This window comes from Aphis gossypii, chromosome X (assembly GCF_020184175.1).
Source record: "Aphis gossypii isolate Hap1 chromosome X, ASM2018417v2, whole genome shotgun sequence".
NCBI classification, from domain to species: Eukaryota; Metazoa; Arthropoda; class Insecta; order Hemiptera; family Aphididae; genus Aphis; species Aphis gossypii.
The window spans coordinates 12,717,919-12,734,348 of NC_065533.1; the positions used below are offsets into that span (position 1 = coordinate 12,717,919).

Consider the following 16,430-nt stretch of genomic DNA (forward strand, 5'->3'; position numbering starts at 1 on the left):
TCGGTCACGTTTTTATTCTGTTATAAGTAGAGCCGTAGAGAAATTAGTTTTAATACATGTCTGCAATAAAATAATTACTGTTAATCATATGCGAACGATTTAGATATCGGCCAGAATGTTAAGCTAAAATAAATTATTTATTGTTTACAATATAAACATCTAAACATTCGAAAAATACTAAATTATTTCAAGTATTAAAAATAATTATTTTAAAAATACTAACTGAATATGGCAACTCCTCAATCGAACGATGCTGATACAAAAAATAAGGAAGAACAAATTCAAGGTAAAGTAAACACTGTACACATTAAAAATAAATGCCAAAATTTGGCATATTTTTTTAAACAGCTACATACAATGAAAATGATCCCAGAGCACAATCAATTAGTGTACATGCTAATTTGTCCAATACTGATTTTGAAAATGCATCGTCGGTGAGAAAATTTCTTGATGAAGATGATGAGCCAGATTGTCCGTTAAAAAATAACAATGAACTATATTGCTGTGATCGAGAAACGGCAAAAACGTTGATGTATTTAATAGGTAAATTAACATTCATATAAAAATGATTTTTTTTTTATGCCATTTATATATATTTATGAGATCACACTCTAGGGAAATAAGAACATGATTTACAAATATAATATTGCTAAATAGGTACTTATTATTAAAATATAAAGAGTTAAAATTTTAAAAACTATTTTTTTTTTTTATTTAAATGGTCCTTTTACATTTGTATTTGTTTGAATTCCTCTACTTAACCTACTTGACTTACTTGCTTCTCTACTATTATAGAACATATTAATACTTAAATACATTTTAAATATCATGGACCTTAAACCTAAATCGTGAAATATTTAACTATTTAAATATTTATTAGGAATACAAAATAAAATATTGCATAACTATATAGCAACACCTGTGCTCACGTCAATGACAATAATTGGACCTTTTTGTTGACATGCTTAATACACACAACAACAAAGTTAATGTCCGTTTTTTTAATTTCTATTATACATTTCAATATTTCATTGGCATTTATTTTCTCATCATTCGTTTTTTGTCTCGTTCAGAACTTAATGATAGATTAGTGTATAGGTACGAATGATACGATATTATTCTTCATTAAAAATTATTCACGTACCTACCAAACTACCGTGATTTAGATTTTTCACCGTTTGACATGTCTAGTTTTCTATCATATTCTTTCTAGATTAACATTGTCGAACCATTAACGTAGTAAATTTTCTTCTCGTATTTAGATATCTTATAAAGAACAAACTACATATTATTGTATTTGGTTAAGTATGGTACCTATCGTATCTTTTTCAGACAGTAGAGATCGTCAAAAGGTGTTAACATGGATAAGAAAGCTAGACGAGATGAACGAGGGTGATGACATGTTGGAACGTGTGCACTACATCAGATACCTGGTATCCACACTGAGTGGAACGTTAGGATTGGTAGAACCGTTCACGTCTATGCCCCCACTAATAGTAAAACCTTTGAAACTTATCTTACCGCCTGTTGTATACGCCGATCTATTGAAAGACCAACCTGAGCCTTGTTTAAGGAAAAAAATATATGGTCATAAAATGCCGAATTCGAATAGTCAATTGCTACAAGACAAACGGTTTTATGAACAACAACTATTTCCACCAGAAGGCATTATATGCTATGCGGCTGCTTTTAGTGTCATATAAGCATTGTTCGACTGAAGTGGTGACAGTGGTGTCTAATAAAATTCAAAGCGTTTTATAATTTTGATATTAACTATTTTTTCATGAAAGTTTTTACAAAAACATTTAAGAATTTTAAGTCATAACTCTTTAAAACTTATAAGTTTTCTTTAGTATTGATACCCAATAAATTACTCAGTATGTTAAATAGTGAAAAATGTTAGATCTAAAAATACGGAATAATAATAAGGAAGAAATTAAACAAGGTGAGTGGTGAAAAGACTTGGTACCATTCACGTCCGTGTATGTTAATATAATAAGAGCAAAGTATTTTAGGGCTATAATCGACGATGGCGATTGTATATCATTTATCAGAAACTAATAAAACAATAAAAATCTCTTTTGAAATATTTTTACCGTTTACTTATTTCACCTCTACTTCACAACATCCATTCACTTTTACTTATATGTGTGGCTTGTTACAGTATTATCTAGATATAAATCAACACAAATTTGTGGAATAGCAGTACAAAAAAATCCAAATTATAATAATTAGTGACAGGTTTTTCATACGTTCAACATAACGATTGACAATCAGTCGATATTATAAACATTGTCCTGGGGGTCTATTCTCGAATGTAACGTAAGAAAAGTGAACGACCAAAGTGTACGTAAACCACCATTTTTACGTAGTATATTAAAAAACCGTATTCTTGAATTTTTATCGTACATACGTATACGTAATTATTCGTAGTTCTCTTACGGTTACTTATCCACCATACGAATAGAGTGTTCGTACGTTTTATTATCATTATTTATTGTGATTTTATTGTTTTAATCAAAACGTATTTACACCTACCAAACAATAAACGTTAATTAAAAGTTTAAAAGTTTAAATTTGAATCATTTTTTTCAATTCAATTATTTATTCGTTATTTATTTACCTACTTGTAGTGTAAACCCCCAATTTAAACGATGGCTTTTCAAGAATTTGAACAAATGTTAATGTTACAGCAATTAGAATTTGTAGAGTTAGACGCAGTAGATAATCATCCTCGTCGATTTTACCAAGCTCAAAATGTTTTTGAAGGTTCATTCAATATATTATGTCCTTTTTACAAAAATTATAATTAATTTTAAAGAATATTTAAAATTTATTTCATATTGAATATGGTACCTATTGACTATATTCATTAAATAAATTATATATATATTACGGCAGTAAAATAAATATAATATTTTAGCGGCTAGATTTTTGACGTTATTTCCCGGGAAAAGTTAAGAATTTAAATAATATCAGCACTGTAACTACGGTTGTTTGGGACCCCAAACACAGCCTTTATTTAATTGTTAATTATTATTGCTCTTATTTAATTTTAGAACTATCTGATAAACAGTTTATTAAAGAATTCCGCCTAAGTAAAGGGTTGGCTGGTGAACTCATTGAAGTATTAACGCCTTATATGTCTGAACCAACAAGAAAATCGTCAATTTCAATAGAAAGAAAGGTATAATTTAATAAGTAATTTTTCTACGTTTAAAGTAGGTGTAGGTATAGTACCTAATAAAAATTGTCAATCAATTTGATGTACAATTTTAAATTATTAATAGGTTTTGACAGCATTGCGATTTTTTGCAAGTGGATCTTATCAACTTGATATAGGAGATAACAGGTCTTCAGGCTTAAGCCAAGCTTCTGTGAGTCGATGCATAGCTGAGGTCACTGATGCAATGAATATATCTGATGTTGTCAAGCGTTATATCCATTTCCCAGATAGTTTTGAAAAACTTAATACTATCAGGAGAGGGTGAATATTATACCTAAATTATTTAAATATCAAGATTTAAGGCATTAGGTACTGGCATGGGGGGGTCTACATAAATACTTTATTATTTTAATACCTATATAGGCTATAACTGTAATTAAATAATCACAAAAAAAAATCAATTTAAATGATTTAATACTTAAATATGGGTACCTAATATAATATCGGTCTTCACTCATACGACACACCTTATGTCCTATATCCATAATAACTGAATATCAATTACCTATACAGTTATACTAAAAATGTATAACTGTTTAATAATAATATTTAGATTTTACGAAAAAACTGGTGTACCGGGAGTTATAGGTTGCATAGATTGCACCCATATAGCAATTTTTCCACCTAATTCTAATGGACTATATCCGGAACATATTTACGTGAACAGGAAAGGATATCACAGTATAAACACTCAACTAGTAAGTAATAAAAATAGGCACTAAAGTAACCTTATAATTAATACAGTAATAAATTTAGTTTAAATCATAAACAAATAACAATAAATATAAGTTATGAAAAGCTTGAATCTTATTAAAATAAAACAGATACCTTTATTTTTGTACATTCAAAAATAACTTTTTGTATACATGGGAAATTCATAAAATTATTATTTGTATGTTGTAACTGAAATAATTACACAAAACACTATTTTTTATTAACTAAATTTATTAATTGACGTGTAAAGTGTAATACTTACCTACTACTTACCTAATACTTACCTGGTAGTTAATACTTTCTTGAATACTATATACTATTACTTTAACATTTCATTAAATTATACAATTCAAGGTTTGTGATTCAGATGCTACAATTTTAAACGTAAATGCAAATTTTCCTGGTAGTACTCATGACTCCTATATATGGCGTCAAAGTTGTGTATCAACGTATATGGAAAATTTACATAGTAATGGTCATTCATCATATTTTCTCTTAGGTATAAATTATCAATCTTCTCTGTAATTGGTATAAGATACATTTTATATATTCAGTAAAATATCTTCTGTAGGTGATTCAGGATATCCACTAAGATCTTGGCTTTTAACGCCACTAAGTGACCCAGTGCCAGATTCTCCTGATGCTGGTTATAATAATTGGCATACAAGTACAAGGTCTACAATTGAAAGATGTAATGGTATTCTGAAAATGCGCTTTAGGTACATATTCTCTTTAAGCATAATACTTTGAAGATTAAATTATTTGAAGAAAATGCCAATCTAATATCTAAATAAATGTTGAAAGTTGCAAGCATCCGTGACTTATACTCTTTAAATAATAACAAATATTTAAAAAAAAAACATTTACTTCTTTAACTTTAAATATTAAACTAAAATAACTGTACAACATTTTTGATGTATTTATATGACATTAATGGGTACTACTAATTTAGTAGTAGTCAGTAGGATACTAAATAGTAGGAGAACACTGTAGGTAAATGGATTTTATTATTATATGATTATTATTTATTAGGTATGTAATTAACAGATGATGTTTGAGTTTACAAATTTTTTACAAGGCAGAAAACTCAAAAGTTGTTCTTACAACGATTGGAGAGAATAATATTTTTAATATTGTAGTAACTGTATTTTTTTATGAAAAATAACTTAGGACAGTAAATTTGTTCATAAGTCTATGAACAATAATTTTAATTTCAACCTATGCGCATGATAATAGACCTAATATATATATATTTATAATAACATAAATTTAATGTTCTGGCCTAACAGTAAAAATTGTGTTGGCAATATTAATTATTGGCTGAATGAGCGTTTGTCGGGTTACTATTATTATTATTATTATTATTATTATATCGTGCGTGCATAGCAACGGCCATCTAATTATTTATGTATTCTACACTTTTCTTTCAGTATTTTATTTTTTATACAACGGGCGAACCCCCGCAGCCGGTATTGAAATTGCGTACAAAACTTAGCTTATAAAATAAATATTCTTTGTCTTCCGTAAACAAAAATACTTCATAAATGATTCTTACCAATGAATCGAAATTATCCGAAATAAAAAACTCTCCGAAATAGAGTCCCCGACCGGTCCAACCATCCATCGACAACCAGACCAATTTCATGAAGAAGCTGAATTATTCATCTCACGCCGAAAAAATGGTCAAAGTGTTGGACGCGACTACAGCCACTACTGCCTCACCAAAAATAACAATGTAACATAGATGTGCATGTACTTCTTGACTAATAAAAGGTAAATAATATTCTTAATAGAAATTACAAAACTATTTTCGGGAAAACATGAAATGGGTCCTTTTTGGGCAACTAAAATTTCTTTTATCGACATTTCAAAAAATAAAATTTACTCAGAAAAATCGAAAAATTTAGTTGTCTACAAACAACTCAAAAAAAGCCAAAATATTTTAATTTATACAGACAACACTAATATAAATATTTGGTGAAAATTTATATTATTTTCTGTTATTCGTTTTTAGTTACAAACATATAAAAAATTGATATTTTTTTTCAAACTGTTGGAAAATTCTTACTTTTAACCTGTATAATGCAGCAAGGATATTATTCTATTCACTATGGTCTATGACACCGGAAATTACCCCCGACGTTTAAAATTGAAGCAATATTTTGACACAGACAGCATTTTTGTATACAGACACAAAAAAAAACACACACACACATAATTGTAAAATCAATACATTCATCACTTCGGTCAGAATCATTAAATCAAAAGCTATTCAATTAATAATTTCTATTAATTATATAAATTTGGTATCTCAGTTAGAATAAAGTACAATGAATGGCTAAAAACGTCTGTTTGCGCTAATTGATAAGACAAAAATGTTAATGTTTTTTAATGTTAAATGTTTTTTTACCACGGATAAGACAAAATATATATATTTATAATAACATAAATTTAATGTTCTGGCCTAACAGTTAAAATTGTGTTTGGCAATATTTATTGGCTGAATGAGCGTTTGTAGAGTTATTATTTTTATTATAATATCATGCGTGCATAGCAACAGCCACCTATTGATTTATGTATTCTACACTTTTGTATCAGTATTGTTACTACTGTATAGATTTAAATGATCAGAAATTCTCAATATTGTAGTTCAAATTTTATTTAATATCCATTGAATAGATATTGAAACTCTGTAAGTCGATACCAGAATCAAATGCATGATACACAGGTAAAATGATTTTATTGAAAAAACCTACAAAAACATTAATTGGTTTACATAATATTGTTTAGGTAAAACAATTAAATGTCGACAAACATTTTCTAACTATTAGTTTTTAATATTTAAATCTAATTTAAAGATTATTACTATAATAATTGCATATTACTACTTATCGAGGAAATAAAATAAGTGAATTTTGTTATAATATTTAATGAAGGAAATTGCATTTTTAAGAATATCAATTATCATTTTACAATTTGTTATAAATTTGTCTAAATTATCTCAGTCTTAAAAAGCTACCTATAGTAAATAATATTTTATTTTCATTGCTGCCATAAGTGATAATTTCACATTTTAACATAACCTATTGTTCTTTTTAAATAAAATAGTTTGAATACCATTACTTTGAAATTGAGTACTTAGGAATATTTAAGTAAAAAGTCATTAATTTTTCAAAAATATATTCTTTGGTACTGGCAAGTTTGAATTCTAATAAATAATTATGCAATAAATTACATAATTCTATAGTAATTTTGTTTGTTTTATTATTAAATATTCCTTAATCTTGCAATAATAATAATTTAGTAAAGAAAAGTTGTAAATCATCTTAAGAGGGTATATTAAAATATATATATTACTAATTGATAATTATAGTGGGTACTTTACTTTATTACATATGAAAAGTTTCAAAAACTAATATCAAAAATTAAAAAGCGGGCAAGTGGGTACCGTTCTGCTGTACATTAGGTGCCGTATGGATCATTATTATATATTATAGGAGTGTTAAATTTGAATCCAATGATAGTTATCATTGTATACGAAAAATGATTCTGAACGAAGATGATTTGTCAGCCTAGGATATAATTTCTAGTGGTTGGTGAAAAAGGTGGTTTATGTTTTAATGGCCTGAATACAACAAAATTTAAGTTCTTTTATAATAATTGTAAGCTAAACTTATGAAAAACCTTGTATTAAATTTTCAACTCTTAGCTACTTATACAAAAATTTTTATGAAATATACCTACAAAATAATTTGCAAGTATTCATAGTTTTGACGAATTTTTGTCAATATTTGAACTTCAAATGCTAATAAAAAAAAAATTGTGCCTATGTATTCTTATAATTTTTTAATCACTATAATGATCTGTTAGAAATATAATAATGCCAGCCGCAAGCTATTAAAATAAAAAATGTCTGTTTACGCTAATTGATAAGACTAAAATGTTAAGCCCCCACGGATGTGAAAAAATATATTTATTTTTAAAAACATAAATTTAATGTTCTGGCCTAACAGTTATAATTGTGTTTGGCAATATTTATTGGCTGAATGGGCGTTTGTCGGTTTTTTATTATTATTATTATATCGTGCGTGCATAGCAACGGCCACCTACTGATTTATGTATTCTACACTTTTGTAACAGTATTGTTACTACTGTTAAGATTTGAATGATCAGAAAATTTCAATATTCTAGTTCGAATTTTATTTAATGTCCATTGAATAGATATTGAAACTCTGCAAGTCGATACCAGAAACAAATGCATAATATACAGGTAAATTGATTTTATTGAAAAAACCTACAAAAACATTAATTGGTTTACATAATATTGTTTAGGTAAAACAATTAAATGTCGACAAACGTTTTCTAACTATTAGTTTTTAATATTTAAATCTAATTTAAAGATTAATACTATAATAATTGCATATTACTACTTATCGAGGAAATAAAATAAGTGAATTTTGTTATAATATTTAATAAAGGAAATTGCATTTTTAAGAATATCAATTATCATTTTACAATTTGTTATATATTTGTCTAAATTTTCTCAGTCTTAAAAAGCTACCTATAGTAAATAATATTTTATTTTCATAACCTATTGTTCGTTTTAAATAAAATAGTTTGAATAACTTTACTTCGAAATTGAGTACTTATATAAATATATTAGACTAAAATATCATAATTTTTTTCAAAAATATATTCTCTGGTACTGGCCAGTTTTAGTAATTTATATTTTTAATATTATATTCATAGATAAATACTGTATATATTTAATATTTTGTATGTTTAATAACACTATTTATTATGGCTGATGTTACAAGATATAATGTATAATGGCTATTATCATGGTTATTTTTTATTATTTATGTTGAATTTAAATAATGATAAATAATCATGCATATAAATTGCACAGTTGTATATTTATTTAGTTTGTCTTATTATTAAATATTCTTTATAATTTTGTAATCCTCCTCCCACGGGACCCACCTTGTCGTGGTGGAGGAGCTTGCGGGCCTTTAACTAGGTCTTACCAAGCGGTCCCAACCTCGGTACTGACCTTAAGTGGTTGGTATCGGAGCTTCCTCTGGTCTTGGCTGGCTGGAGGTGGCAGGTCGGAGGCAACCTACTCGCGATGAGCAAATGCCCTAAGGGAAGGAAAACCCTGACAAAAAACCCCTCAACTCCCAACTCGTCAAGGGGGTCACTTGGCACGGAGGTAGTTACGTGTCAACGAGGATCCTGCAGATACCTGGCGCCCTCTGCAGTACACAGCCTTCCCCGTGGTACACTGCTCTGCCACGGGGTGACCCCCCTTCATGCCCACTCGTGGGAACTATATGGAAACTAAAAAGAAACCAGGACCACCAACTGGCCAATTGGTGGACGGGAGCCAACCCGTTAAATTGGACGGCCTGGCAGACGCCGTAAAGTCTGCGACGAAGGATCGAATGTCTAATCGGTAATTTTTAAAATAAAACTAAAACTAGGTATTGCATTATATTAATTAATAATGTTTTTGAATTAAAATTCACGTTAATGTTTTATAAGACAATTAAACAACTTAGACTCTCTAGAGAATAACATAACATAATACACACTTCAATGACACTACTGACGAATTGCAGTATTTTTTTAAAACTTATATTGCTTGTAATAAAAGTTAAGAAATCTGTTTGTTAATTCCAATATAGTCCTCAACCTGCTCAATCGTCTATCAACAATCAGACCAATTTCGTAAACAAGCCGAATTATTCATCTCGCGCCGGTAAAATGGTCAAAGTGTTGTATGGACGCGACTACAGCCACTACGGCCTAACCAGAAATAATAATGTTACACTGTTATGCACGTACTTCGCGACTAATAAAAGGTACATATTTTTATACCTTAGAAATACATCAATTTTGAAGTTTTAAATTTTACATATTATTATGTTTTTATAGGGATCGTATAGATTCCCTAATAGATTCAAACCAAATCAAAATGAAACCTCGAGTAATGACTTCCATTCAGATAAACGTAAATTATGTACTAGGTACACCTATTAAAAATGAACAGATTAAAATGTAAATAATATTATTAGTTTCTTTAAAAAATTCATTAAGCCAGCATTATCAATTTTGAAAATATGCTAAAATTATTCCGTCGTAATATTATCAAAATATTTTTATCTATTATACATTAATATATTAATTTTTCGCGTGCCACCTCGGGAACGCGTGCCATGGATTTATTTTTCTATTCCTGATGCATATAGACAAAGATTATTGTTTACTCTATACTATTAATTACTTATTACAAATAAATATGCTAATAATCAAAAATGTATAAATTCACACTGATTATATTATATTATTATACATATTGAACTATAACGAAAGAAAATCAAAAATTAAATTTGAAATTTAGAACTGCATTCTGAAATAAATTTATTAATACAGGTTTTTTTTTTTTTTGTTACAGACAACCATATGACAAAAGCTCAAATAAAATTAATGCGGTTCTCGAAGGTCTAGGTTTTGTGTGTAATAATGATAAAATATATACATATCGTGCATAATACATATTATACATATTATACACTGTTATAATGTTAATAATCAATATAATACCGGATACGGCACAAAAACTCATACGTCACCTGCAAAGTCAAAAGTAAATATATTTTTACTTATTTAATAAAATATTTAAGTGACTAGAAAGAACATAATTTCAGATTACATCGCAAGTTTCAAATTAATTATGAATATAATATTTAGATTAGTGATAGAAAAATTAAGGGTAATAGGTGTTAAATACTTTTCAACTAAATTAAAGAAATTAAAAAAAAAAAATGCCATAAACGATAATAATTGGCACATAAATCGTTTAAGTTTTTGTTAGCCTCATCTTCATTAAATTCAAATAGAATATTTCTAAATTTTAACATTAACGATTGTCTTTCAGTTTTTGTCACATCATGTTTGGTATCGCAAAGCCATCTCCAAATGGATTGACAAACATGGAAAGCACAAAGCAATAGTGTAGATTCCGGAAAGACTTCTTGTAGTGCTTGACGTTCTGCTGTACTATCGTCTGTCATGAATACTAAAGGTGAGTTTGACCACAAAAACCATTTTCCCCTAAACTTTTTTTAAATAATTTAAATGCTTGGATATAGTTTTCTTTTGTTAAATATTTATGAATGACAGCACCTGAAGGAATGCCACCAACCTTTGAAACGCCAAAAATAAAGTGATACAAGAACCACTTTGATCACATGAACTTGTAGAGTCCACAAAAATAATGTCTTGGGAAAAAGGCATTTTGTAAGCTCTCATCATAAGTGGAGTAATAATTACTACACATAATGAAAACTCACAATGAACAGAACTACAGAATAAGAAAACTTCAAATTTCAATTATCTTGTAAATAATGAACTAATGAGCTATGATAACTGACAAGTGATAACGTATCTTGCGCAATGAGGGATGTGGGTGCCATACCCGTCTGACCGAATTCAGTTACGGTTCGTAAATACGTCGACCTGCCGCCGACGGCGAGTAGTGGGCGTGACTTAAACGCCGCACGCTTGCGGAATGCGAAAACACTTAACAGCGCATTCTCTCGGCCGTTGTATACGTTTCACTTTACGTGTAGCGTCCTATTAATATTAGGCCCACTGCATTCAAATTTATTATCAATGTCATCCACCAATTTATTCACTTGCAAAAAAAGTAGCTGAAATAGTTGTTACCGAGACAGTGAAAGTAGAAATTGAAAGGATTTTTCAATAAAAAGGTTATTATTAATATTAGCGGCGCGGCAATTTTCAACTAGCACACCCCACTAGTTAGGTAATCATGCTATAAATCTGAAAATAAAAACAACAATTAATGTAAATCCCACAGTTAGCTATTATAAATTAATAACTACAGTAATTAATAATTACGGTTATTAGTTTATCCTTTTTGATCATAACACTTGGTTAGTTTTTCTAATGCACTTCGGCATTTATTTAAATCATCAGAATTCGCTTTCGCGCATTCTATAAAACTTTTTATTTCGTCCTCACATGGTGGCTTAATGTATTTTGATACCACTTTTTCCTAATAATAAATAAATTATCATTATAAATAATATATTATTTATAAATTTTTAAATTATTATATATACGGCTACTACTTTTGCAGTTTCCTTTACTTTTATTTCTGCAATTTTTTTGGCGGTCGAATTTATTGATCATAACACTTGGTTAGTTTTTCTAATGTACTTCGGCATTTATTTAAATAATCAGAATTCGCTTTCGCGCATTCTATAAAACTTTTTATTTCGTCCTCACATGGTGGCTTAATGTATTTTGATACCACTTTTTCCTAATAATAAATAAATTATCATTATAAATAATATATTATTTATAAATTTTTAAATTATTATACATACAACTAATATTTTTGTGGTCTCGCCATGATGATTTCTACAATATCCTTAGCCAGTGGTCGTCCTGTATCAGTTTCCATAATTTTTTTAATATGATTGCCTAAAATATTAATTAACGCCGTAAGCTGAGTAAGAAGAAAATAGTCTACCAATATAACAGGCATCGATACTGTACAAAATAAATATATTTATACATTTATTAGATATAATATACTTATTTACATTTAATCTTATTATATATTATTATATTATTATTATACAGTGTCGCCACAGTGGCATTCTCACCACTTTTGGAAGTATCACTGGTCTAAGTCATTTTCAGAATTCTCCGTAGAATAGTTTAAACCAACTTTGGGAAATAATATGTTTTTGTACAAATACAATTTTAAAAAATTCCCTTTTAATTTCTACACATTGTTAAGATGCGTCATAAACTCATAACTTTTGTTTTAATATTTTGGAAATGGAACATTTTAGAATATCGCACCCGAATGCTACAATAATTAGCTTAATTTTAGTTAGATATTATTATTCTATAAAGCATTCTATAAAACTTTTTATTTCGTCCTCACATGGTGGCTTAATGTATTTTGATACCACTTTTTCCTAATAATAAATAAATTATCATTATAAATAATATATTATTTATAAATTTTTAAATTATTATACATACAACTACGAGTTTTGTGGTTTCTTCAGCCACTTTTTCTGAGAATGTTTTCAAAATCAATTTCATTGATTCCATTATAGATCAGTTATAAAATTCTTAATGGCCTAAAATATTAATAAAATTGTTATTAACACAAACAAATAATAAATAAATAAAATATACAAATTACCTGTGTATCATGCATTTGATTCTGATATCGACTTACAGAGTTTCAATATCTATTCAATGGATATTAAATAAAATTTGAACTACAATATTGAGAATTTCTGATCATTTAAATCTATACAGTAGTAACAATACTGATACAAAAGTGTAGAATACATAAATCAATAGGTGGCTGTTGCTATGCACGCACGATATTATAATAAAAATAATAACTCTACAAACGCTCATTCAGCCAATAAATATTGCCAAACACAATTTTAACTGTTAGGCCAGAACATTAAATTTATGTTATTATAAATATATATATTTTGTCTTATCCGTGGTAAAAAACATTTAACATTAAAAAACATTAACATTAACATTAACATTTCTTAACATTTTTGTCTTATCAATTAGCGCAAACAGACGTTTTTAGCCATTCATTGTACTTTATTCTAACTGAGATACCAAGTTTATATAATTAATAGAAACGTAAAATATATATATTATCATATTATATTATATGAAAATATATTATCAACAAAAATCGTGAAATAGTGAGTTTTTAAATTATTGTAATAAACACAGTGAAACTTTATGAATAATTGGAGATTTGAGAAATCTTGAAAAATCAACAGTAAGGAGATTTAAAAACGACAAGACATCAAGAATAGCTTTATTTTAGTCATCACACTTAGTTTCTTTTAAGATATAATTCCTCTCCAAGTAAATAATTATTATGGAAACAAAATAAGTTTACTTAAATTCAATATACTTAGCATTTATTCATGATATCACATCTTTATAGTACCTACTCAAAGATCTAATTTATTTTTTTACTTAGCCATTTTTACACGTAATTTACGAAAGGTTTTTGTTATGATATCACTCATTTTTAACATCTATGCGAATAATAATAATAATAATAAAGAATTATTATCTATGGCAACGACAACGCTAGAAACGGCTGCCGTGATTCTGAGCCTAAAATAAATTTCCATTAAAAAAATCGCACTATTTCATTTATAACTATACTAGCTGACCCCGTGCACTTCGTTGCCCGTTAAAAATGCAAATTCTATATAATATGATTCGAATTTTGATTAATTTGTTATTTACTATTCGGTTTAACGGTGTTCAAAACTTAGACATTTTCATTGACTGTTTTGATTCTCAAAAATCTTGTGAAAGCACCACTTTAATATGCGAATTTTGTAAAATGCTTTCTTATTACACACTAAATTTGTGATACGATTTTACGAATGTACCGTGTAAATTGTAAGCATCGATCTATCATTGTTCAGGCTCTACGTTTATCAGTCAGTGAGTTACTCAAGTCATAATATTATAGTCATTCTGCTTACCGTTGCCGTGAGACTCTCTTATGATTATGAGAGCAGTATATTATCATGTAGTCATCCACACGTGGTGGATTGCGGACCCCGCCAGATGTGTATAAGAAGTTTATAATTTCTAACACTTAAGTTTCAAAGTTATGTCATTTTTTTTTTTTACTACAGTGGGTAAAATACAATAATGTGCCATCTCGTGTTTTTTGTATTGTTGTCTGTTGGTAAAACAATAAAACTTAGTATAACTTGTTATGTTAGTCTATTGCTGTAAAAAAATGTATATTAAATATATATATTATAATCAAGCTGTCCCGACACGGCGTTGCCCGCGTATTAGTTGGTTATTTTTGCATTTTCGTAGGCCATGTATTAGTGTTATTATGTATGAGAAAATTTAATGATGACTAATAAAACTATCACAATTGAATTCATAATTTTGACTGGCGAATGGTAATAAGATAACATTTTCAAAATTATTGTAGGTCAGAGTTGGTTTGACAATGTTATTTGATAGGGTAGGCCTAAAATATAGCCCTCCATCCATCATAGCACAAATTTAATATTTTAACTATAGAACTTTATTTTAGATTTTGAACGGAGTGATGAATGTATTGATTTTACAATGATGTATGTTTTTTTTTTTTTTGTGTCTGTGTACAGCATAACTAGTCGAAATAATGCTTCAATTTCAAACGTCGGGGGTGGTTTCCGATGGAAAAGTGAATATCATTGGTGCATTATACAGATAAAAAGTAAACATTTTCCGACAGTTTTCAAAAAAATCGAGAAAAACAACAAAAAAAAATGACGGAAAACGGAGATTTTTACGCAAAACCAGTTTTCGACCGAATCGATTTTTTACATGGTTATGTAATTCAAAAACTAATCACTGTAAATACTTCCAATTTTCACCAAATGTTTATGTTAGTGTTTTCTATACACAGTTAAATTTTCAAAAATTGTTGAATTTTTTTGATTTATTTATAGACCAATGAAATTTTCGATTTTTATGCGAATTTTTTTTTGAAGTGTCAGTAAAAAAATTTTGGATGACCAAAAAAACTTGAAAATTTTATACAAGGTTTCTTATGAGTTGTTCTTATTGAAGCTAAAAAAAATTAAAAATCGTTAGTCACAATTTTTTTTTATAAGCGTTTATAGTTTAAATTTGTACGAAATCTATCGAAAACGCGAAAATTTGCAAGTAATTTTGAAGTTGAAAAATCGTAAAATTTTTTGTGTTAATAACTAAGAATTAAAAATACAACACTAAGTTTTCCATAAGTTTTCCTTCAAGTATCTATAAGTATCTCTAAGTATCGAAGCATCATTATAAGAACAATTTGAAGTGCGTTTAAATTTTAAATTTTTACGAAATTGGGTAACAATAACGATTTATCCTCAAACAATTTTAAATATTTGTTTTTATTCAAAAAGTATAAGTCGTAGATACTTGAAAATTTTACCATTTATTTAGATTGGCATTTTGATTTACTTTTTAAAATATTTTGAGTTTTTTTGAGATATTTATAGACAACTGAAATTTTCAATTTTTCTGAAAAAATTTTTTTGAAGAGTCGATAAAATTTTTTTGGCCCAATCAAAATACTTTAAAATTGTATACAAAGTTCCTCATATGTTATTCTTATAGTGATTAAAAAATTATAAGAATACATAGGCACAATTTTTTTTTATTAGCATTTGAAGTTCAATTTATGACAAAAATTCGTCAAAATTATGAATATTTGCAAATTATTTTGTAGGTATAATTCATAAAAATGTTTGTATAGGTAGCTAAGAGTTGAAAATTTAATACAAGATTTTTCATAAGTTTAGCTTACAATAATTATAAAAGAACTTAAATTTTGGTGCATTCAGGCCATTAAAACATAAACCACCTTTTTCACCAA

At 27.8% G+C, this 16,430-nt stretch overlaps 3 protein-coding genes across 3 annotated transcripts; all 3 read left to right on the top strand.

The window, feature by feature from the left end:
- The first annotated feature begins 141 nt into the window (after positions 1-141).
- On the top strand, positions 142-1,769 carry LOC114126085 (uncharacterized). The gene is made up of 3 exons (XM_027989962.2): positions 142-286; positions 349-543; positions 1,333-1,769. Exons 1-3 carry the CDS (start codon positions 229-231, stop codon positions 1,701-1,703), a joined length of 624 nt encoding a protein of 207 aa, XP_027845763.1. The 5' UTR covers positions 142-228; the 3' UTR covers positions 1,704-1,769.
- Positions 1,770-1,896: 127 nt separating this feature from the next.
- Positions 1,897-6,305, top strand: LOC126552349 (putative nuclease HARBI1). The gene is made up of 7 exons (XM_050207039.1): positions 1,897-1,945; positions 3,060-3,187; positions 3,291-3,487; positions 3,780-3,924; positions 4,295-4,439; positions 4,512-4,631; positions 6,256-6,305. Exons 1-7 carry the CDS (start codon positions 1,897-1,899, stop codon positions 6,303-6,305), a joined length of 834 nt encoding a protein of 277 aa, XP_050062996.1.
- Positions 6,306-8,808: 2,503 nt separating this feature from the next.
- Positions 8,809-12,672, top strand: LOC126551762 (uncharacterized). Its single transcript, XM_050205875.1, has 6 exons — positions 8,809-9,395; positions 9,628-9,804; positions 9,878-10,000; positions 10,398-10,589; positions 10,881-11,027; positions 11,126-12,672. Exons 1-4 carry the CDS (start codon positions 9,253-9,255, stop codon positions 10,492-10,494), a joined length of 540 nt encoding a protein of 179 aa, XP_050061832.1. The 5' UTR covers positions 8,809-9,252; the 3' UTR covers positions 10,495-10,589; positions 10,881-11,027; positions 11,126-12,672.
- The last annotated feature ends 3,758 nt before the right edge of the window (positions 12,673-16,430 follow it).

Bases quoted from the DNA above. Each gene is read 5' to 3' on its own strand.
- LOC126552349 (XM_050207039.1), top strand. From the start codon at position 1,897: ATGTTAGATCTAAAAATACGGAATAATAATAAGGAAGAAATTAAACAA. The intron at 3,188-3,290 runs GTATAATTTAAT...AATTATTAATAG, and splicing joins CAATTTCAATAGAAAGAAAG to GTTTTGACAGCATTGCGATT. The intron at 4,440-4,511 runs GTATAAATTATC...TATCTTCTGTAG, and splicing joins TTCATCATATTTTCTCTTAG to GTGATTCAGGATATCCACTA.
- LOC126551762 (XM_050205875.1), top strand. From the start codon at position 9,253: ATGCCCACTCGTGGGAACTATATGGAAACTAAAAAGAAACCAGGACCA. The intron at 9,396-9,627 runs GTAATTTTTAAA...ATTCCAATATAG, and splicing joins AAGGATCGAATGTCTAATCG to TCCTCAACCTGCTCAATCGT. The intron at 10,001-10,397 runs GTAAATAATATT...TTTTTGTTACAG, and splicing joins AAAAATGAACAGATTAAAAT to ACAACCATATGACAAAAGCT.
- LOC114126085 (XM_027989962.2), top strand. From the start codon at position 229: ATGGCAACTCCTCAATCGAACGATGCTGATACAAAAAATAAGGAAGAA. The intron at 287-348 runs GTAAAGTAAACA...TTTTTTAAACAG, and splicing joins TAAGGAAGAACAAATTCAAG to CTACATACAATGAAAATGAT. The intron at 544-1,332 runs GTAAATTAACAT...TATCTTTTTCAG, and splicing joins AACGTTGATGTATTTAATAG to ACAGTAGAGATCGTCAAAAG.